The sequence below is a fragment of the Dipodomys spectabilis genome, unplaced genomic scaffold, assembly GCF_019054845.1.
Source record: "Dipodomys spectabilis isolate Male_0828 unplaced genomic scaffold, ASM1905484v1 ptg000158l, whole genome shotgun sequence".
NCBI lineage: Eukaryota > Metazoa > Chordata > Mammalia > Rodentia > Heteromyidae > Dipodomys > Dipodomys spectabilis.
Genome location: NW_024870835.1, coordinates 4,804,502 through 4,828,727, shown reverse-complemented (window position 1 = coordinate 4,828,727; position 24,226 = coordinate 4,804,502). Strand labels below are relative to the sequence as shown.

General features: G+C 39.4%; 1 protein-coding gene across 1 annotated transcript in view; it reads left to right on the top strand.

Annotated features, from left to right (window-relative positions):
• The window catches only part of Adamtsl1 (ADAMTS like 1), a 391,483-nt gene that overhangs the window by 251,017 nt on the left and 116,240 nt on the right, over window positions 1-24,226 (top strand). Inside the window, exon 16 of the mRNA XM_042692956.1 lies at window positions 7,109-7,319. Within this exon, the coding sequence (XP_042548890.1) occupies window positions 7,109-7,319 (211 nt within the window). The remainder of the gene's footprint in view (window positions 1-7,108; window positions 7,320-24,226) is intronic.

Sequence of the window (24,226 nt, the reverse complement as noted above, 5' to 3'; positions counted from 1 at the left end):
GAAAGAAGTATAGGAGAAGAACGTGATGGTGCTCAGAGTCCTCTAACATCTTGGCCAAGGGCCCATACATGAAGCTGAACGCCTAGATGCTGAAAGAAGCCAGAGCCAGCAGTTTTGCCACTCTCCTTATACAAGGCCTCAATCTTCTAGTCAAACCTGGGGGGGTGGGGGACAGATGAATTCACAATTTTCTGCACTTCAGAAAGATGTTAGTTGCCTAAGACATAAATTATATAACAATGCTAGCAGTTTCTGGGGGAAAGGACCATATTCCCGCAGGCTAAAATGCTGCAGTATACTTTATAAATGTTTACATAAAGTAGGATGCAGGCTATCAAAAGCACGGCAACATAGGTGTAGTTTTGTCACCAAAAAAGTTTACACCATGCTGAAGAAAAGATTACGATTTTCAGAGCTTTTGAAACTTTGACATTGGGAGTGAGCATTTGCTTAGAGGGCGCAGCTGAGATGTTGACCAGCCAAGTGACTAGCCCAAAGGAGCACACACAATTCATTGGACATGCAACTGCACTTGAGTCACCCATACTTACTGATCATCTGCTCTGTTTGAAGCACCATGCGAGCTGCTGAGGTTACATTGATTCCCTTTCCTAGGGCTGCTGTAATGAAGTACCAATGTGAAGTTTAAAACAACTGCAATGTGTTGGCTCACTGTTCTGGATGTGAAAATCAAGTCCAAAGTCAAGGTGTCAGGAGGGCGTGCTTCCTCTGGAAACTGAAAGGAAAAACCTGTCCTTGTATCTTCTAGCTTCTGGGGTTGGCCAAAATCCTTGGCATTGCTAGTTGAAAGTTGTGTTGTTCTAAGTTACGTCTCCATCATCACTGGGCATTCTCCTGTGTGTTCCTCTCTCTTCTTGCAAAAACACCACCCGTGTTGGATCAAGGACCCAGCCAACTCCTCCATTAAATAAGAGTTCTAGATGAGTGTCAGTAATGGGTCCATCATGTAGATTCCAATATGGTCATCTGCAATGACCCAATGTCATTGAAAGCCACATTCTGGGTTCTTGGGGACTAAAGTTACATCTTATCTCTTAGAATGATTAAGAAACTACAACAGGCATATCTTCACCAAGCTAACAGCTGAATTGAGGTAGTCAGATTATAAGAATTCCCAGAGGAAAGTATTCATGAGACAATCAATATGACAGATTTTTACTGCATTTTCCCCCCAAGAAGTAACCATCGAAATGGAGATGAAAATATGAGCAAAAGTTACCCAACCAAAGGGGGAGAAGAGATACTAATGGCTTTACTCTCTGATACTCAGACCAGAATTCCTAACCGCCTCAGCACTGAACTCATGCCAAAGCCAGACCCAGAGCCCCAGAGAAGCCCTGGCAGTTCCCACATGCTTCCAGCCAGAGCTAATCTTGCCCTTGGCCGGCTCCCACCAGCCTGCAGCTTCTCTCCTAGAAACAGCCAAAGACACAAGGTACAAGGATATCAGCTGCCAGCAAGGCTCATATCCTACAATGGTAGCCTGTATGCAGGAGAGAAGCAGGGGAGAGTCTCTGCTTTCCCTTTTGTTGCCTAAGTTGATAAAAAATACTTTTGACCCAGAATCAGCTATGCAAGACAGCTTCTGCTGACCTTCCTTGAGAAGGCATAATGTACTTTTATCAGGGTAGGCAGATAGGTCTGTTATGTGAGTTTCTCTGAGTAGTGTTCAAGCAGCCTCAGAGCTGCCAAAATGCCTTTGCTTCAAGGTCCCAGTGGCTGAATTTCTGCCAAAGGTAGAGGCGGGGCAAGAGCCAGAGAGAGGAAGGGTGTAAAACTTATCATCTGACAAGCTGTAACTTTGGGACAGCATTAACTGTGTACACAGCTCCTTGTGAGACTCAAGAGTAGTCATCAGCATAGGGTTGGTTGTTGGACTGTTTTATGCCCACAACATTTTAGTATCTCAAAGATAAGTGGGGGGGGGGGGGGGAATTTTTAAAAACAATATAGCCAACAGAGGCACCAATTCTTCTTTTGCAACTTTGCTGTTTTTTTACAAAATAGATCCAGATCCAGCACCAACAGCCATATAACATTTCAGAACCCTCCTATTACATCCCTCTTCTAGTTCCTACTCAGCCGTGGGTACCAGCATCCTGACTCCTCTTTTTTCATGTTGATACATAGTATTTTTTAATTTTATTTTCTTGTAAAGATGCTATACAGAGAGATTACAGTTACATCAGTAAGGTAATGAGTACATTTCTTGTTGGGCATTGTTGCCCTCTCCTTTGTTTTTCTCCCACTATCCCTTCCCTCCCCTGTCTTCCCCACCCCACCCCCCAAAGTTGTAAGGTTCATTTCCAACATAGTGTCTTGTGAGTAGCATTGTTGCAATGGGACATCCTGTGTCTTTGTTTCAATGTTTTGTTATTCCCCTTCCCCTCCCCAAATTAGATAAATATGTATCCAAGATGCAAGGAACCAAAATCAAATACAGGGATATACCATAGGAGGAAGAACATGCAAAAGAAACATAAAAAAATCATATAGTACATTAAAAACAACAACAACAAAGACAAACCTCTTGTGTCCATATCTTGGGGCTCATTTCACTTAGCATCATCTTATATGGTCATATGTACATAGCTTTTGAGCTTTTCTGCTCATCTGATAAGATTATCTTAGACATGGGCTGGGAAGGTGGCTCAGTGGTAGAGTGCTTGCCTTGCATGCATGAGACCCTGGGTTTGATTCCTCAGCACCACATAAGCAAAAAGAAAAAAGCCGGAAGTGGCGCTGTGGCTCAAGTGGTAGAGTGTTAGCCTTGAGCTGAAGAGCTGAGGGACAGTGCCCAGGCCCAGAGTTCAGGCCCCACTACTGGACCAAAAAAAAAAAAGATTATCCTAGACATATATTAATATTGCAAATAAGGGAAACCATGGCACCTATGTTTCTTTGGGCCTGGCTTACTCCACTTAATATGATATTTTTCCAAGTCTTTCCATTTCCTAAGAAATGGGGCAGTGTCATTCTTTCTGATGGAGGCATAGAATTCAATTGTATATTAATGTATGCACACACAAACACACACACACACACACACACACACACACACACACACACTACATTGTCTTGATCCATTCATCTATGAGGAGCATATGGGTTGGTTCCATATCTTAGCTATGATAAATAATACTGCAATAAACATGGTTGTGCTGATAACTTCAGTATGGCCTTGTTTGTTATCATTGAGGTAAGTGCCCAGAAATAGGATTGCTGGGTCATAGGGAATCTCTATGTGTAGTCTTCTGAGGAACCTCCAAGCTTCTTCCAGAGTGGTTGAACAAGTTTACACTCCCACCAACAGCAGCATCCTGACTTCTAACAACACAGGTTGCTTTAGGTTGTTGGGCTTACATAAATGAAAAGAAACAGCATGAATCTTGGTGTTGTGACTTCATTCATTCAATTTCATCTTTCAACACTCATCCAAGTTTTTGTCATTGTTATAGTTTAGTATCATTCTCATCCTTTAATATAGTATTATATGAATATATCACAGTGTTTTATAAGTCCTTGATGTGGGGTTTTCCTGTCTGGGCTATCATAAACAGTGCTTTGAATATGTCTCTGGAAGAACATGTGCATAATGGGGATGGGAAGATATTTATATTGTATATTGCAGAATAAAAAATTTCCTTTACTGGGCACTAGTGGCTCATGCCTATAGTCCTTGCTATTCAGGAAACTGTGGTTCAAAGCCAGCCTGGGTAAGAAAGTTATGAGACTCTGATCTCCAGTTAACCACCAAAGGAAAGCAGAGTAGAAGCTTTCGCTCAAGCGGTAAAGCATTAGCTTTGAGCAGAAGAAGCTCAGGAACAGTGCCTAAACCCTGAGTTCAAGCCCCAGGATTAGTTCACGCATGTGTGTGAGTTCATGCGTGCATGGGCACACACACACACACATTTCCCTTGATCCTAATAACATATAGAGATCAATACTTGTTCACTCTCAGCATTTGGATGAGTAAAGAATTTGGAATTAGTTGGTCACTGGTGTCTCATACTTATAATCCTAGCTATTCAAGAGGCTAAGATCTGAGGATCACAATTTGAAGCCAATCTGAGCAGAAAAGGCCATGAGACTCTTATCTCCAATTAACCAACAAAAATGCTGAAAGTAGAGATGTGGCTCAAATAGAAGAGCACCACCACCCTTGAGCATAAGGCCAAGTAAGAGCTTGAAGACCTGAATTCAAGCCCTAGCTACAGCACAAAAGAGAAAAGAGTTTGGCATCATTTGGGTAGGCTAGTTCTGTCCCAAGCTCATTCCTGAAGGCTATCCTGGGTGTGGAGGATGTGCTTTCAAAGCAGCTTCTTCACAGGAGGAGAAAGTTAATAAGAAGAGAATCCACTGGGAAGAGAAGCTGCAGTTTTTCTACAGGTGAATTTTCCCTAAAACGGAGTGCTCTCATGCCAGTGGCTCATCTCCCAATGGCCCTGAGGGAGCAGTCAGAGAAAAGCATCAAACAGAAACTGTATCCCATATGATCTAGCCTTGCAGGTTCTGTAATGTCATTTCTACTTCACTTGCTCATTGGAAACGAGCCTCAGAGTCTAGTCCACACTCAGAGCCCCTCCTTTAAAAGGAAGGGTTACCAAAGAAGGTATGAACATGCCTTAAAACCTCAAACTGTTTTAAAGCTTAGAATTAATCGTGCTGCATCTAGTTTTATATGTATGTTAGTGACCTGTGTAATATTAAGACTAATATCATAGATACTTTTCCTGTACAGTAGTCAAAGCAAATATTATGAATGATTGCCTTAAATATGTTAGAAAGCTATGTCAGGATCTCCATCTATCTGTAGTCTTTAGATTCAGTTAAACAACACAGCATGTTATTACATGGTCTTAGAGTGGCAAATCACACACATTTTATCACATTTTCACATATATATTGTTGCAATTTGAGAATATATGCATATAATTTAAAACTGATTTGATCTCTTTACTAACAAAAGATGTAAGACACAAAAAGCAAAGTTAATATACATTCATATAAGGATCACAAAGAAATATATTAAATCTGTCCTTTCTACTTCTAGGCACTTAAAGTTTTGTGAATAATTATAGGACAGTTTTCAAAATATTTCCTTGAGATAACTTCTACCATAGGAAGGACAAAAGCTTCAAAGTCAAATGTAGCCAGGTTTGAATTCGAGATTCACTGCTTATTAATTTGGGATTCTTAGGCAATTTGGTTCTTGGATACTCAGATTCCCTCAACTATGAAATGAGAAAAATCAATGGAGTCTTTCTCTTTCTGGAGATAATTAAATGGGATCATATGTTTATTCAGCCCTTATGATGGCAGGCCTTATCTATTTGCTCATTTATGATAAACTCATTTATTGTCTACATTAACTACCTAGAAATTCTATGATAGACATTTAGAGTCAAACAAACTAATTCTATCACAGGCCTACTTTCAGAGGTATATACTCTAGCAGAGCCCTTGACAGGTAAAACTATAACACCATTGTGATGATTGGTGTCTAAAGAGGATGTGAAGGTAATACTTTGAATATGGATCAAGTTAGTATATGTAGAAATAAAAGAAATTTTGAGGCACAAGGAAAAGACAAAAGGTATTCCAAATTAGGGGTAGATCTTACATAAAGATGGAGCTACGAAACCCAGAAGCCAGTGGCTCCCTCTGTAATCCTAGCTACTCACCAAGCTGAGATCTGTTCCCAGGTAGGAGCAGCCTGGACAGAAAAGTCAGTGAGGCACCATCACCAATCAGCCAGACTATGGGCATGGCTCAAGTCATATAAACAAGCTGTATCCTAGAGTTCAAGCCCTAGTACAGAAAAGGTAGATGGATGGATAGATATTGCTACAAATATGACTAATCATCGTATAGATGAAAGGAACTTGGAGAGATGGGCCAGGAAGAGTTACATGTTAAAATAGTAGGGGGGAAAGATGAGAATGTACAGTCAGTTTTACAGTAATGAAAATCATTAGGGAAAAAAAAGTTAACAAATTTTGAGGGCTGGCTACAAGATAGATGAGCCTAGCTACCAAAGGATGTATTGCCATGGTTAGGAGGGAGGGTTGTTTTTTGTTTGTTTGCTAATTCCTATTTGCAGAACATTTGTGTCTTAGACTGTGAACAGAACTACCATTGAAAACATGTCTGAGTCAGAGCCCAGGCAACTGAGCTTTGTCCTTATCACTCCCATTTTGAAGGCTGCATCAACAGGGAAGTGTAGTGGGGCTGTTTTTTATAGGCCCTTGGCTCACCATAAATATACTTCTCAAGATGTGGCCATTTAGAACTGGCCAATTCATGCACTCAACTCATCTGTGTATTTGACGTCCATGTCCAGATAATGAGCTACTCACTCCACTTATTTCCCTTCAAGAAGACTGATCTATTTAGCAGCCTCCACTCCGGTTACATTATCCAGTCCCAGGCAGCGATGATATTTCTACATAAGACAGAGACATTTCTGTGCTATGATGGAAGTATTGAAGGAAGTTGGAGCCAGTGACCTTTCACTTTGAAGCCAGTGAATAGCAAGCACAATTTTTTCAGTCTTGCTAAGAATGGAAACTGGAAAAATTAGCAGCAAGTTTAGGCTTTCTAGCCACTATTCAGTATATGATACCCAAGCTGTGTCTCATCTAGCTAGCAATCCACCCTTGTGCTAGTGAAGTTTACATGTTCCTTCAAAATCAATGTACTTGTAAAAGAACTGGTGATTCTGTAGATAAACATTAATTGTCCTGTTTTATCACCTTATTTGCTTTATTTTAAGTGAATTCTAAGAGCGTGAAGGGGGAAGATAGATTCTTGTCTTAGGAGAAAATTCCTAGCCAGTCTAGAACTAGAATTTCTCACATTCCCAATTAGGAGTTTTTACGGTATTAGCAATTTCCTGGAAATTATTCTCTGCACAGGAACTAAGACAATCTTCTCTTTCTCTCCCCCTCCTCTCTATCTCCCTGACTCTCTCCCTCTCTTCCTCTCTTCCTCTCTCCCTCTCTCCCTCTCTCCCTCTCTCCCTCTCTCCCTCTCTCTCTTTCTCTTTCTCTCTCTCCTCTCTCTTCTCTCTCTGATTTCTTCTCAGGTGGGAAATTGGCAAGTGGAGTCCATGTAGTCTTACCTGTGGGGTTGGCCTTCAGACCAGAGATGTCTTCTGCTCCCACTTACTTTCCAAAGAAATGAATGAATTGGTAATCCTGGCTGATGAGCTGTGTCACCACCCCAAGCCCAACACAGTACAAGCTTGCAACCGTTTCAATTGCCCCCCAGCCTGGTATCCTGCACAATGGCAGCCGGTGAGTCCTCAAGTTACTCAGTATTGGAGTTCTTGTTTCACATAGCAATTTTTACACAAAGGACACTTTCCCATAGGAATTTTGTCCTGCTAAAGAAATGTTCAGGTTCTGCTATCTGCTATCCCTCCCTTCTTAGTTCTCTCCCAACCTTCTTCAGATAGATAGATAGATAGATAGATAGATAGATAGATAGAGAGAGAGAGAGAGAGAGAGAGAGAGAGAGAGAGATCATACACTTTTTACTATACCATACCAGTCATCTACAAAAGCAACTCAAAATACCCAGCTGTTACCCTGAGCATATTCCCAACACAGTTGTCACCAAGTTAAGGAAAAAGTTTTTTAAAATAGACAATTTGGTGAGGGTTTTTTTTCCTATAAAGGTAGATTGATTGATTCTGAATTATGCCTTTGGATGTTTTTATTATTTCAAATTCTAAGAAATTAGAATGTGAGGTAGTGCTTTTTAAAACTACATCATTACTTAGTAAAGTGGGCTAGAAATCCTGAGTCAATTTCAGTTTCTCTGGTCTTCTGATTTCAAAAAGTCTAACAAGTGTTGTTTGAAAACAGGAGTTAGCACACTGCTGCCCATGCATAAATCAAGCCCACAGTCTTTTTGTAAATAAAGTTTTATTGGAACATAGCCATGCCTATTCTTTTACATACTGTCTATAGAAGCTTTCACATTACACAGGCAGACTTGCAATTTTGTAGCTGTGACTAAGACTAAATGGCTCACAAAACCTAAAATATTACTGTTTTTTCACAAAACAATTAGTTGATTCTACACCAAAACATATGTGATCATATATATATATATATATATATATATATATATATATATATATATATATATATTATAGGCCTATTAAAATTAATATGCATTACTCCCACTTAAAATAACTTTTTGTGTGCCTTTAAAGAGCACAGGAGGCCAGGTGCTGGTGGCTCAACCCTGTAATCTTAGCTACTCAGGAAGCTGAGATCTGAGGATTGAGGTTTGAAGCCAGCCTGGGCAGAGAAGTCCATGAGACTCTTATATCCAATTAACCGCCAGAAAACCAGAAGTGATGCTGTAGCTCCAAAGTGGTAGAGCACTAGCCTTGAGCCAAAGAGCTCAGGGTCAGACCCCAGGCCCTGAGTTCAAGCCTCACAACCAAAAAAAAAAAAAAAAAATGGGGTGTGTGAACAGGAGGATTTTAAAATGATTGGATAGAAATCTTATTTTGTTCCTCATTAGGACATCAGGTGGAGCTTTAAAATGACAAAGGTTACAAAAAGTAAGCATGGCAGATAGAAAGGACGTACATCCCTGTGTGAGATTGTTTTAAACTCTAGAAGTATCCTAGTTTCCATGGCAAATTATACGGTTACCCCCACTGAGGAGAGAGAATAGCAATTTACCCTTTCCTTATTGCCTAGTCTAAAAAGTCCTCCATACTCTTCCTCCCTTTTCCTGTCCATCTTGGGACTGTGGTTTAGTAAAGACTCAAAGGTGGAAAAAGAGCAAAACATAGAACTATGATCAGCACATGGTATCTACAATTTCTACATCCATATACTCAATCAACCCCAGACTGCTACTTATTTAGGTCTACAATGCTTATCATCTGTACTGAACATGAATATACTTCTTTTCTGCCTTAATTCCCTAAACCAAATAACAAATATTTACATTGAATTTACATTTTATTAGGTATTATATATTTATACATAAATACCCTGCACTTTCTACTGTTCCACACCAGTAATCTCCAAAAGCAACTTAAAATACTCTGTTTTACCCAGAGCATGAAATCTAGAGATAACTTAAAGTATACAGGAGAATATATAATGATTATATGCATCATTTGATATACAGACCTGAGCATCTATGGATTTGGGTACTAGAATATACTCTTGCAGATACTGGGGAGCAAATATATCAAGCAGCTAGAGACAGACATTGATGAGAAGATTTTTCTTTTAGAGCTTAAATGTATTGTAGATGAATTCATCAATACCATCCAGCTCTGTATTTGTTTGTAGAAGCCAAGAGAATGAAGTATATTTTCAATACCTACGTACCAGTATTTTACTAAGAAATATACAGTATTCCAAACCTACTTGAAGTCAATTCTCATACCAATTCAGTGAAAAAATAGGCTTTGTCATCCTCATTTAGAGGAAATTAGGGTTCACACAACTAGCAAATTTAGGGGTGGTAACAACCCACTTTAATGTAACCTTACCAAGCCCTAAGTTGTATTGTTAAAGGAGGCTTTCTTATGAACATCTTATGAGTTCCATTGTCCTATGGATTATATAACTAAGGACTACACATAGTCGTGCACAAAATTGTGCAGCTTGGACCCCAATCCAAGTTTCCTGATTCCTAGTGTGTTTATACTAAACCTCATCTAATTAGAATAAATCATTGACGTTGAACTTTGCTGCAGATCCAAGCCAATCTTAAGAAAGCGTGAGGAGGGGCTGGGAAGGTGGTTCAGTGGTAGAGTGCTTGCCTTGCATGCATGAGGCCCTAGGTTCAATTCCTCAGCACCACATAGGCAGAAAAAGCCGGAAGTGGCACTGTGGCTCAAGTGGTAGAGCGCTAGCCTTGAGCTAAAGAGCTGAGGGACAGCGCCTAGGCCCAGAGTTCAGGCCCCACAACCAACCAAAAAAAAAAAAAGGGTAAGGAATCAGTTCCACACAACCTATACTGCCCTGCTGAATTGTTAAATCCCTATATTAGTGTGAGCTTTCATCATCATTTCATACAGAGTGCATTATGGGTAGACATTTATTCTATGACAAAATTAATGAGAAGATAAATAATACCTCTCACCAGGCTCAGAAATTCTGTAGCTTATTGACAGGTTTGTTTCTGGTTATGGGTCATAATAGTGGTGATATCCAGGATCCTCAATATCCTAATATGGTGCCGAATTAAGTTCTTGATGTGTGATGCTTTTCCAATCTTTCTAGCACATACATGGCCTTGTAGCTGTCACCAGCCCAACATCCAGTACCCTTTTTGTAACAGCAGTTACCCAATAAGTCACTAGTGGTTCCATTTTCCATCTACCTTGCTGGTGATGTCATGAATATTGTGTGTGAGTGTGTGTGTGTGTGTGTGTGCGTGCGTGCGTGCGTGCGTGCGTGCGTGTGTGGGTGCGTGCCAGTTCTGGGGCTTGAATTCAGGGCCTGAAGGCTGTCCTTGAGCTTCTGTGCTGAAAGCTAGCACTCTATCACTTAAGCCACAGCTCTACTTTCAGCTTTTTGCTGGTTAATTGGAGATAAGATCCTCAAGGACTTTACTGCCCAGGCTAGCTTTGAACTACAGTCCTGAGATCTCAGCCTCTTGAGTAGCAAAGATTATAGTTGTGAGCTACCAGTTCCCTACATAAATTTATTTTGAAAGTTTTTGCTATTTTATTGCACTAGTGAAAAACCTCTGAGATGAGACAGTCTCCTGATTTTTCAATCAAGGAAATAATGCAAAAACAATACTTTCAAGTCTGTCCAATGAGGTGTCAACACTGTAGGAAGACCTTTACAAGTATCTCTTATGTACCAATACAGAATAATTATGAAAATATTCAAACATTATAAGGAAAAAAGAATGTTAGAAAGGAAAAAACACCTGCATAGAAAGCTCGGGTTAATCATGTGTGCAGAGTTTGTTCTAAGGATCCTTCATCACTTCTAGGAATTTCTCAAAAACTGAAGGAAATAGTAGACTATTTCATTTCAAAGAATCCTTTTTTAAATTGGTTTATTATCTTTAAGTAGTTGTATAAAGAAGTCAGCATTCAACAAACTAGTTTACATGTAAAATGCATCTTCACCATTTCCCCCATCCTTCCCAACCCGTCCCCTCCCCTCAATTTTCTAGTTTCATAGGATATGCAATGAATATTGACTGCGTTCTTCCCCTTTTCCTAACTTCATTCATCTTCCCTCTTCATTCATCTCCTCTTTCCCCTTTACCTCCCCTTCCACCTTTCAGGGGTAAATTTTCTGGTATTCTTTGTTGGGGGAGGATTGTGAGTTGGTTTTCTAAGGAATTATCACATTTGAATTCTCCCCTGCAGTTATAACATTCTGGTTAATATATTTGTTTTTTGTAAATATCAAGTTGTGAGGAAATCTGACAACACAACATATAAAATCTAGTGTCTGTTATCTATATTATCCTTGGCTTTCATCTGTGTATTCCTTTCCTTTGGCTGCTGTAACAAATTACCACAAACTCAATGGCTTAAGGCAATACAAATTTACTATTTTGAAGCTCTTCAGAAGCTAAAACTCTGTCTTACCGGTCTGAAATCAAGGGGTAGGCAGGTCTATGTTCTTCCTGGTGTAAGAGAATATGGCCATGGGTCCCATGCATTGAGACACAGGCATGGCCTACAGTCTCTTCTACTGTGGACTGACAAAATACTTAGGCTGTGCCAGCACTCAGCATTTTCTACCACTGTCTATGGCACTGTGGCCATCCATTTTTCCTTCATGTGTTTGTATTACAAAAGTTAATTTTTAAAAGGGTTAAATGGAATTGAATTAGTCCACTCTGGACCATAATTTATGTTGTCCTAGACTATGGGTGTTTTATATTCAGGATTATATCTACCCAGCTGTACATACATACTGCACACATCTGTGCTAAGACAGAAGCAATCACCACAACCCCTAGACACCATCTACCCTTGGGTTAAAACTCATTGGGTTGGCATTTTACCATAAATGCTTTTTTTAAAAAATCAGAGTCACAGTTCAAAATGTCTATAGTTTCGCTGTGTAAAAAAGGAATATAAGAAGTTAATCTCTGGTGGTAATGTTAAGTAAAAATCTTAATCATAAGAATTTTAATGACAACTGTAAGTGTAAATTGAGGAATAAAAATTTGACTTTCTAGACTTACATGCACATGTTTGCATGTGTGTGTGCCCGCACACACACACACACACACAAACACAAATAACTTTTGGATATATGAGGTGATGTGGTTGCAACATGTGTTACCCCATGGATTGCTAACGTTGATTCCACTGATCTGGGTGGCTAGGCAGGTGCCCCAATACTTCCTCACTAAAAGTTGTACACTCCATCAAAGAGGATGACCTTCCCCCATAGAAGAAGGAAGGTATCTATGTGTGCAAGGAGTGTAGGTGGGGCTTTACGCAGAAGTCAAACCTCACTCAGCACCAAAGGACACACACAGGGGAGAAGCCCTATGTCTTCAAGGTGTGTGGGTGGGCTTTACATGGAAGTTAGATCTCACCAAGTACCAGAGGAAAGTTCAGGGAGTGGGGTCAGGGCTTTCTATAAAAGGCGCACCTCACTCGGCACCATAGGATACACTGGAGAAGCCCTATGTCTGCAGTGAGTGTGGTCAGGGCTTTACACAGAAATCAAATCTCACCCAGCATCAGAGGACACACACTGTAGAGAAGCCCTGTGTCAGCTGGGAATGTGGACATGGAAGTCACGCCACACCCAGTACCAGAGGACACACATGGAACAAGCCATATCTCAACAACCAGAGAAATGACTTATGTAGCCACTGCACATCTCCACACCCTAGTACCCATGAGGCTTCAGAGGACATCTACTGGCCCTTTACACTCAGTCCCCAAAAATGTAATGTGATCAGAAATAATGGATTAAATCAATCCTCCAGTTGAATATTAAGGCATAAAATTTTAAAACTTCTTAAGTATTCAAGAGATGTTCACTCGTTATCAAACTATTCTCCTCCCTATGTCCTTCATATCCTAATAAAAGTTCTGTTCTTACAAAAAAAAAAAGGAGGAAGGTATATGAGTGGCTGGACTCCCTGCTAGAACCTTCACACAAGCTCTCAAATTAGAGGGATGAATTATCAGTATAGCCATCAATTTTGATATATTCCAGTGACTAATACATAAATCTACATAAATTAGAGATAATGTTTCTTTAACATTTTGTTTCCCAGTGAGAGAAAAATAAACTATTGGATGTCGAAACTCATTTTCAAGAGTTTATTTAATAAGGAAGTCGACACTTGATGCTACCTTTCGAAGGAATAATAAATATGGCAAACCAGATCAAAAGTCAGACTTTACATGTAAAGTGTTTCATTTTTATTTATTAGCAGAAAGCTTTTTAGTATAATTTCACTAGCTTGTAGTGGGGCCTGTGTGTCACATTGTAACAGGAATATTAAACTCAGAAATTTCATTGTATACTCCTTATGCTTTTATGGGTAAAAAAGCTTCGTTTGAGGGACTAGGAAGATGGCTCAGTGGTAGAGTGCTTGCCTTGCATACATGAGGCCCTGAGTTTGACTCCTCAGCACCCATATAAGCAGAAAAAGCCAGAAGTGGCGCTATGGTTCAAGTGGTAGAGTGCTAGCCTTGAGCTGAAGAGCTGAGGGACAGTGCCCAGGCCCAGAGTTCAGGCCCTATGACCAGGAAAAAAAGAAAAACTTCACTGATAGCAGATGATTTCACAAAATGGCCGAGTAATGAATTCTGTCCTCATTTTAACAATTTTGTTCAATGAGAAGCGATTCTTCATTTCTCTTTAGGTATTTCTCTAAGCTGTAATACAATCTGGCTAACTTCAAACCTCAAATTCTAGACAGGGTCTGCAGCTGCTTCCCAAAGCTTCATACACACCTGCAATCACTATGCCGGGCAAACTTTGTCTTCCTTTGTTGTTGTTCTTGGTGGTGATGGTGGTGGTGATCCTGGGGCCTGAACTCTGGGCCTGGGCACTGCCCCTCAGCACTTCAGCTCAAGGCTAGTGCTCTACCACGTGAGCCACAGAGCCACTTAGGCTTTTTCTGCTTATGTGGTGCTGAGGAATCAAACCCACAGCCTCATGCATGCAAGGCAAGCACTCTACCACTGAGCCACCTTCCCAGACCTCGTCTTCCTTTATTGGTCTTTGTGGCGAGTTGCCAGCACTTTCGATCTCATCCCCTATGTGGAAGGAGGGAGAGGGAAGTCTCAGCCTCCTGTGCCGTCACCAGTCAGCACACATGTCCCGTGATTCTACCTCCTACATCTCCCCTTCTCTTTCTCCCTTTCTAATCCGTCTTTTGCAGTCTTGACCTAAGTCTTCACAAGCAGCCAAGCCATCACACACAGCTGTTGGCATTATCTCTCAGGTTTGTCTTACATAACTCATTCATTGTTTCCCTGGCTGTCTCCTTACTTCAAGTAAGAGTACAGCATGACATGTCACATAATCGTATCTAAGAAGTCCTTTCTCCATCCCATACTTCATAACAACTCACAGGACAGTATTCCTTGAAGCCCACTGGTCTATATTACATGAATCACTTACCACATATTGAAGCATGTTAAAGCCCCTGTTGACACCCCCGTGGTTTTAAGATTATGTTCATTGATATGTTCATCTAATGCCTCATTTTCATTTCTCAGCCATGCTTAATCATGATGCTTATGTCTCACGTTCTCAGAACTGTTCTGAGCAGAGAACATGCCACAGTCCTTCATACCTTGGGTTCATGCATGAATGAACCTGTTCCCCTGCCTATGTCCCTGCTCAACCACTCATGTTACCTCATCTGCAGATTTGCCCAACTTTTCATAAAGACCCAGTTATAATCTCTGTGGTATTCCCTTTTGTAAAACCGATTATACCTGGCAGTAAGGTTTTCTCCCTCACTGCATAGCAAATGCCTAAGGTAACCATTTTACTCATCTTAAGTACCTAGCACCTAACACAATGCCTGGATCTCAGCAGATAATAAATGTTTGATGAAAAACAATGAATTAATGAATGAGAAATGGGTGAAATAAGTTAGAAACTAAGAAGAAGAAGAAGGAGGAGGAGGAGGACTTGAAGAGGAGGAGGAGGAGGAGGAAGAGGAGGAGGAAGATACTATGTTAAACCTGGGAAGTTGTCCTTAGGCAGGAGAAAAAACATTATTTTGTATTGGGTTCAATAGTATGATTTGAGTTACAAAGGAAATGAACTCAGGTCTTAGAAAGTTAAACTACCAAGATAAAACATCAAAAGATACCAATGCAAGCAAATGTTGTTAATACATTGCTCTTGGAAAATATAAAAATACAGGTCCTAAGAGCCATTATATTTCTGTAGAAAAGCATAAATTTTAAGTGTTTTCCTTATTGTGTATTTCTTACTTTTCCTAAGAAAATAATGAGCCTATGACCTTATGTCATGAAACATGCATGGTAGTTAGTGTCTGCAATATAAATATTACTTCTCATTATTTATTTTTATTGCATATACTTAAAAATAATACCCCTGGCCAGAGAGTTACCTCTTCATACTAGAATATTATTTTAAATGATGATTCATAAAGGGAAACATTTTTTCCTTTAATTTTATTAAATTCCTCTTGCTATTGCTTCTTTTAAAACATGTTCCACTTTGCATCCTGTTTCTTATGTAAGGGATCTCAACCTCAGCTGTTCATCTCGGCATGGTCACAAAGTCATCATGGACTTTGGAGCCTTTATTGATTTGAAATTTCATCTTCTACAATTTTAGAAATTTATGAAAATGTAAACACACAAAGAAATTCTTTGAGCAAAGGTAAGATAATCACGCAGGAGCGAGATCCTTGAAAATATTCTCCATTCCTAGAATGTCAGATCATCATACTGACCACAAGCAGCCCCTAGCTGATACATACTGCTGATGCCCTCTGAAGCTGTTTTCAGCTAATGATAGTGCAGCCTGACAAAAAGTGTATGTTTATTTTACATCTTTGAAACATCAGCATTTAGAGCTTTTTCATTCATCCAGTCATCAGTCCAACAAACATTTATGAAGTGAAAGGGATTTTTTTATGTCAGACACTGTACTAGGCACTCAAGAATTTAAAGGTGAATACATTCCACTCTCAAAAAACTCCTAGTCCTGTGTGTATCCAGGAAGGTTGAGGAAGTAGCAGACACATGAGCAAATGGGTCCTTACAGAAGAATTTTGGTCAAGATGCAGTAGAGGTGATCCATATGCCAAGATGTGGAGAGGGATGGCTCATGCGCTCAGCCTTCAAGAATACCTTGGAAGTTTCAAGCTTAGCAAATTGCTGAAGGGCACGGCTCACAGAGGTGTGAAAAGAAAAACTCTCTGTGTGCCCAGGATAGGGTAAATTGTCCATTGTAGTTAAGGCCTTAACACACGGCACTCTCAAAGAATGTGCTTGAAAGGTCAATCAAAGTTAGAGTGTGAAAGCTCTGAAAAAAACATTCCCAGGAGTCTGGGTCTTATCTTCTGAATGTTGAGAAACTCCAAAGAGCTTTCTGTATAGATAAAACTTCAAAAATGATCATTTTATATATTTTTTCCTTACAACATCATGTTATTACAGACTTCTTTATGGGATGGAGGGGATTATCTGAAGTCAGCCCTTTAATTCAGGTCCAGTGTGCAAATTGACAGCCTCACTGTGTTAAGTGAATGATTCACTCTGCAGGACCATGTCATTACATCTCTACCCTTGAAATAAGACCAATTTGTGTGCGCGCGCGCGTGTGTGTGTGTGTGTGTGTGTGTGTGTGTGTGTGTGTGTGCATGCGCATATACACGCACGTGTATGCCAGTGCTGGAGTTTAAACTCAGACTAGAGCACTGTGCTTGAGCTTTTGTGCTCGAGGCCCATGCCATACTGCTTGAGCTTCACTTTCCTGCTTTTTGGTCATTAAGTGAAGTTTAGAGTCTCATGGACTTTCCTGCTCAGACTGGCTTCAAACCGCAATCCTTGGATCTCAGCCTCCTGAGTAGCTAGGATTACAGGCGTGAGCCACCAGCACCCACCTAACACCAATTATTTTTTATCATAACTTCCCCAATATGAAAACAGAGGAAATTAACTTGCATTTCTCCTTAGTGTCATATTCACTAAGTCTTCCCAAACATGTGAATCTAAGAACTCTTCTTACTTGGCTACTTGTTTATCTTTGGAGTATTTATTCCAAATGAACAGAAGCTTATGTGCCTCATAAAATACTTAGAAATCAAGTACTGAAATGCTGTGAAGCCCTACAATTCCAACATCAATAAGGAAGTATGTACAATGTCAGTCACTAGGTAGCAACCTCTAAAAGCAAGTTCTTTATATCTACTAAACTCAGGAGAACCCAAAATCCATGGGGAATTTGTGAATGATAATAAGATTATTTTTTAAGAGTGTTTTGATGTCCTTTTGAGGCTTAGAAAATTTTTGTATGAGCCAGACAGTACTTCTCTCATGGAGAAATACACTCTATTTTCAACAGTATAAAGGTATTTACCAATAATATCAAAACATTACCTATATGCAAAATTCATTATAAAATATTAATTACTCTATCATTCAGCTCATTCTTTACCTACCTCTTTATGGAGAAACAAACTGTTAAGATTTGAATAAGGAAAATGTTTGCAAGGAAAAAAGCTAGAAATGCATTTATACAATCCTAAAGTCTCATATTGGAGATATGACAGTATATCAGGGGAAAGTTTAGTAGCTGGGTTTGAACCCAAAGCCTTGCACTTGCGGAGCTGACACTCTATCACTGGAGACATGGTTCTATCCCAGATTCTTTTTCTGGTTGTTTTGGAGATGGAGGTCCAAAACCTTTTCTGCCCATGCTGGCTTTGAACCACAGTCCTTTAAATCCCAGCCTCCTGAGTTGCTAGGAGTCCAGGCAAGAGTCACTGGCACTAGCTAGAGAAAAGAATTGAAATCAAATCTCTCAAACACTTAATATGAGCCACAAAAGAAATAAAAAAGAAGTAAAAATCTCTTTCTTCCTATACTTCATATAATAATAATAATAATAGATGATAATTTCTGAAAGAATGAGAGTTATTCAAAAGTGCTGTTTGGGGCTGATGATGTGGCTCAGTGACAGAGCAAGCACTTGCCTAGCATGCATGAGGAGGCACTGTATTTAATCCCCACCACCACACACCAGGAAAATGCTGTTTTACAAATGAAATAAACTAGTCATGATGGTAACATGCCTGTAGACCCAGCACTCAGGACTAAAACAGAAGGATAGTGAGGCCTGCTTGAGCTACATAGAGAATTATAAGGCCAGCCTGCGTTACTTACCAAGACTCCATCTCAAAAATATAAACTAAAATTAAATAAATCTTAAATTGAGGGCTGGGGATATAGCTTAGTGCTAGAGTACCTGCCTAGCATGCTCAGGGCTTGGGTTCAATCCCCAGTATTGCTAAACAAATAAATAAATACAGTAATATAATAGAGATTAGTCTAGATATCTTGGAAGTTTCTAGATAAACCAAGATCTTGAAGTGTAGCTTCTCTGTGCAAATAAGAATGGAGTTGAGCCTGAATTCATAAGTAGAAAGGCTCAGTAAATCTAAGAGAACAGTCCAGATAGAGGCAAGAAAAAATATAACAGCCTATGGGAGAAACAATCTTGGAAAGTCTCGGGAATAAATAAAAACAGGTGCAGCTGGATATACAAAGAAAAGGCCATAAGAAATAAATAATGCAGCTATATATGAGGCTTCTCATTCACTTCAGTATCTTAACCTATATGGAGCCATGCTTGACCTGTAATTGGTATTAATAAATTTATGTGGAACAAATGACTGGCATTGGGAGGATTTGAACTCTAAATTACACCAGGGCAGGGACCAGAATATGTAGGGCTCTGGGGGGCATGGTTTGGAGTACTTTGAATTTTTATTCTCATTGCAAAGAGAAGACACCATTGGAGGGGGTTAAGGGAATTATGTTACCTGATTTATGCTTTTAAAACATCGCTGCAGTGTCTGTGCCTTGGACTGCAAGAGAGGAAGATGATCTGTTGGATGTTGTCCATTGCTTCTCTGGATACTCTCCCTTCACTCTTATTCCCCAAGAGGCCAAGCTGGGTAGACTGCTTCAGTTAGCTCTAGTCTCTACCCTATGAAACTAGAAACTTAAGTCCTCTAGGGACAGTCTGATAGATTTCCATAGACTAGATAGATTATGAGCAGCATGAATTTATTTCTCACTCCAGAGTCTGGGAAATCTTTGGTCAATATGGTTGCATATTCAATGTGTATTGAGTACCCTCTCCCTAGTTCATGGATATGGTCTTCTACCTGGGTCCCACATGGTAAAAAGGAAAAGGAGCCTCTTGAGTAACAACTCTAGTCCCATTCATGAGTAGTTCACTCTTACTACTTCCTAAGAGCTTCCTTCCTAACCCTGGCACATATACTTAAGACTATCATCTTGAAAGTTAGAATTCCAATGTATGATGGGAGAAGGTGATAAACATGCAGACCACAGCACTGGAAAACTTGTTAGAAGGCTTGGCAGTGGTCTAGGCAAAAGATGGTAGTATCTTGAGTTATTGTTTATTTTGAAGATACAGCTAATTTTATGTAGGTTAATGTGATAGTACTTGTATGTGATTTAGTATTGGGGGAGGGTTGGTAAAGGAAAAGGAACTCAAGAGTCCTGCCTAAGTTTTTATCCTAGATATGTCACTGTTCAATGACTGCAGAAACCTGAGAGAGAAGAGTTTGGGGTGAGGTCAGTGGGGAGCAGCAAGAACTTGGCTTTGGACATGTTTAAGTCAACATACCTGCTTGCATTTAAGGGGACATGTTGAAGAGGCATCAGGGAGAAGTCAAAGCCAAAGTTTAAAATTTTTGATTTGTCACCATAAACTTGTTTCCTTCAATTGTGGCTTTTAAAAATTACATTAAGTTCATGGAAAAAATTTAGCAATTCACAGAATGGAAAGTATTGTGGAGAACACAGTCCCTCTGTTTGGCAGATCCTTAAGAGTAAGTAATCCACGTGGTTAGTTGTCTACTTATAAAAGAATTCTGAAGAAAGTATGAACACTAAAAGGTTATAACTAATCTGATTATGGTGTAACTGGCTGGTTAGAAAGAAGAATTTGACAGAAATAAGAGAAGGTTGAACCTAAGAAATCATGCAAAACACTAAATTTAAACCCCTAGTTATCCATAGTAACAAAGAGGGTTATTCTGAGTAAATGGAATTTGCAGCCACTAATTTAAATTTCTCTGAAGTACCAACTTCAATTCAGTGCCACAAGTATTTGTTGAGGACTTGAATTCACAGAAGGCACTGTTCTGGGTAGACTGGGTACAAAATAAGTTAAAGTCAAGTCTTTTAATATTTTATTGAATGGAATATAAATAAAAATAAAGACCTAAAATTTCTTCTCTAATAAATGAGAATTTCAGGGTGTCACCAAAATGAGCCACAAATAAGACAAAAGTCTGAAGCCATAACTTCATAACTTTTTTATTTCTTAATTAAGGCCAAAAGTCACCAGAAGAACCCTTAAAAGGAACTTTTGGATCAATGATCAAGTGCTCTGCGAACCACCACATGTGGTCTAGTGCATTACCCAGGAGTAATGTACAAATATAGGCTTTCAAATCAGAAATTGAAGCGCTTACACAAACAAGTTTTCAGAGTCACCAGGATATGATTCTATCTCCTTCAAAATATTGTTAGAGTTTTTTCCTTAAATATATATATATATATATATATATATATATATATATATATAAATTCAATCAAGTTGTTTTACTTAAGAGTAAACATTTGTATTTATTTAGATATTCTTTATATTTATGATTCAAGTTTTTAAAGTTTTCTTAATGGCAGATAACTATTTTAGAATGTCAATCCCCAATCTGGATCATGGGCCAACTCCTGTCAGTCAAGAATAGTCAGGGGGTAGAGGCATTGAAAAAGAAAAAAACACCATCCAGTGGGGTGAAAGTGTGAGACCAGGCTGTCAAAATGACTTGGTATGAAGCAGCCGTCAAAGTACCTTCCAGTGGTTCTGCTGAACCACTGGGAGTAACTGTTAGGGTATGTATGTATGTATGTATGTATGTATGTATGTATGTATGTATGTGTGTGTAGATATATATATTTGTATGTATGTATGTGTGTATATATTTGTATGTATGTATGTGCATATATATTGTGTGTATGTATATATATCTTTGTATGTATGTATGTATCTTTAGTGTAAAGGTGATGAACATAAATAAGGTAATGAGTATGTTTCTTTTTAAACACTGTTACCCCCTCCCTCATTTTCTTCTGCTTACCTCTCTCTATTTCCCTCCACCCCCATTGTATATTTCAGTTCTAACATAATGTCTAGTGAGTATCATTGTTGTATTAGTTCATCCTTTATCCTTCTATTTCTGTGATTCCCTTCCATGGATCAGATAAGCTTATATACAAGACAAAGAGTACAGAAAACTAAAACTGAAAAAAAAAACAATTAACTGCATACAGGACATAATAAGAACCTCTTTTTTCCAATTCTTGGAGTTCATTTTGATACATTTCATCATATATGGCCCTATGCACTTAGCAATTGGGCTATTGAGATCCCTTGTTAAGAATATCACAGACATATTCTAGTTATTTACAAATGAGGGAAACCATACAACCTACTTTTCTTTGGGCCTGGCTTGCTTTGCTTAATGTAATTTTTTCCAGGTCTTTCCATTTCCTTACAAATGAGTTAATGTCTTTCTGATGGAAGCATAGAATTCCATTGTGTATATATACCATATCTTGATCCATTCATCTACTGAGGGGTATCTGAGTTGGTTCCATATCTTAGCAATGGTAAATAATGCTGCAACAAACATAGTTGTACTGGTAGATAGGGTACCTTGAATGGAACACTGGAAGGGAGCTGAGTTGAGTTGGGGCTGGTTCACTAGCTCTGTCCAGGACTTACTCTTCAGTAGGAGTTTGGTGAATGTTGCACTGAATGGAAACAAACCATTTCTGGCTTCCAAGTGGCCTTACTTGGGTAACTTCATCTTTCTGCACCTTAGCTTCTTTCTCTATAGTCTGAGAGTAAGAGCTATTCAGAGAGTGTCCTTGCCTTTTTTTGTGAGCTTTCAATCGTAAGGGGTTGATTGCATAAGAAAATGGATTTTTTTTCCCCTCATGGTTCTCTACTGAGTACATTTCATTTTACATGTAAAGTAAGTTGTTCATCCTTGATCTAAATCATGAGAGCCTCTAGAATCAAAGCTTAATTGCTTTAATTTGATAGCTTTGCTAATATTATTCGCCAATACCCATGACTTCAAGGCATTTGCAAACAAATAGCATTTGTTTGGATACACTCCAACCACAGGTTCTAACAAAGGCCTCTCCGGAGCCCAGATTTCCTTTCCACATCCATTTTATTCCCACTAGGACTGGTAGTGTGGCGTTAATTTGGCTCTGGGTACACAATAGAATTTGGAAAGAATGTCCTAGAACATCTCTTTTTAGTTTTTAATTTGTTACTGCCTTTCAGAATTTCTGATTTGATTGACATCAAGGCTGGACACCCACAATTTTTAAAAGCTACTCAAGTGACAGTAGCATGGTTGAGACCATGGAGCAGGAGATAACATCTGGGCTGTAGGAACCACACGTTCAGGACAAACTCTAGACTTTCAAACCCAGGCTTCATTCCTCAACAAGCCCAAGAATAGTAAATGGAAGACTGGAGACTAGTCCTCAAGAAAACAGAGCTCCTAAAACTCTCATGACAAACTAGCTCAGTAGTGAAAACAGTTGTCATGGGTGCCAGAGTTTACATGTTACCTAGGGCTATATCTAATTACAAGTGTGAGAAAATCCAAAGTAGCATTGCCTTCAAAGGATAGAAAGGTATTTCTCTCACATAAACACAAACCAATCAAAGTTTCACAATCATTGCCAGGCTTCTATCTTTTTTTTGTCAACTGTAGGGCTTGAACTCAGGGCCTGGTTGCTGTCCCAGAGACTCTTTGTGCTCAAGGCTGTGCTTTACCACTTGAGCCACAATTCCACTTCTGGTTTTTGAGTGGTTTATTGGAGATAAGCATCTCACAGGGACTCTTCTGCCCAGGCTGGCTTCAAACTGCGATCCTCAGATCTCAGCCTCCTGAGTAGCTAAGATTATAGGCATGAGCCACCAGTGCCCAGCTAGGCTTCTATCTTTTCATCTCTAATGGCCCAAGATGGACAGATATCCTTTGAACATCCCAGACAGCAAGAAGGAGAGAGGGAAGAGAAAAGATACCAGTATCTCTTTGCAGAAGCTTCCCTAACATTACCCATCACCCATTTATTTATATCCATGTGGCAAGCATTTAGTCAAATGGCTGTGTCTATCTACAAGGGAGTTGACCAAATATAGTCTATCTTGAAAACTCATGACCATGATAAAAACTGGAAGGGACTCTTGAACGGGAAAAAGCAAATACTCAGAAAACAACCAGCCTGTGCCTCCGGAGGCCTCATTCCCCCTACTCTTACAACTGAGTTGTAATGATTAAGTTACATGTAAACACTGTGTTTTATTGAGGCCCCTTAAAAAAAGAAAAACACTGACAAGAGGCTATTTTTCTTGCATCCAAAATTTCAGTCTCTCTGGTTCTCCCTGCCCTAAAAAATTTAAAAAATCACCAATCCAACAAGAAAAGTATTCTAAAGGAGTTCTGCAGACAACGAGGCCCTAAATCTCATGCCACCCAGGGTAGTGCAGAAGTGCTCTCACTTGGAAGAAGAGGACTCGACTCCTCTCTGCAACTTCATCTCCCCAGTTGGTTCTCATGCCAGACACTTGCTTGCTCTTACTCCTTCTGAAAGCAGCATGGATTATTTTCACTGGGTCATAAATATGTTGAACACTTTATTATACTAACCTTTTAAACCACTTGTCTTAAGCAGCTACAAATCACATTTCACAAACAAATTTCTAAGATTCCAAGGTTCCTAAAATTCCTAGATGCTCAAGTTAAATACCTGGGATTAAGAGAGAAGAGTACGTAGATTTTGCTACAAAATTTATTGCAAAGAGAGGAAACATGATCCTCTGGCCTGACTCCGAGTTTGTCTTCTGTTTTCTTTTTTCTTTTTTTTTTACTA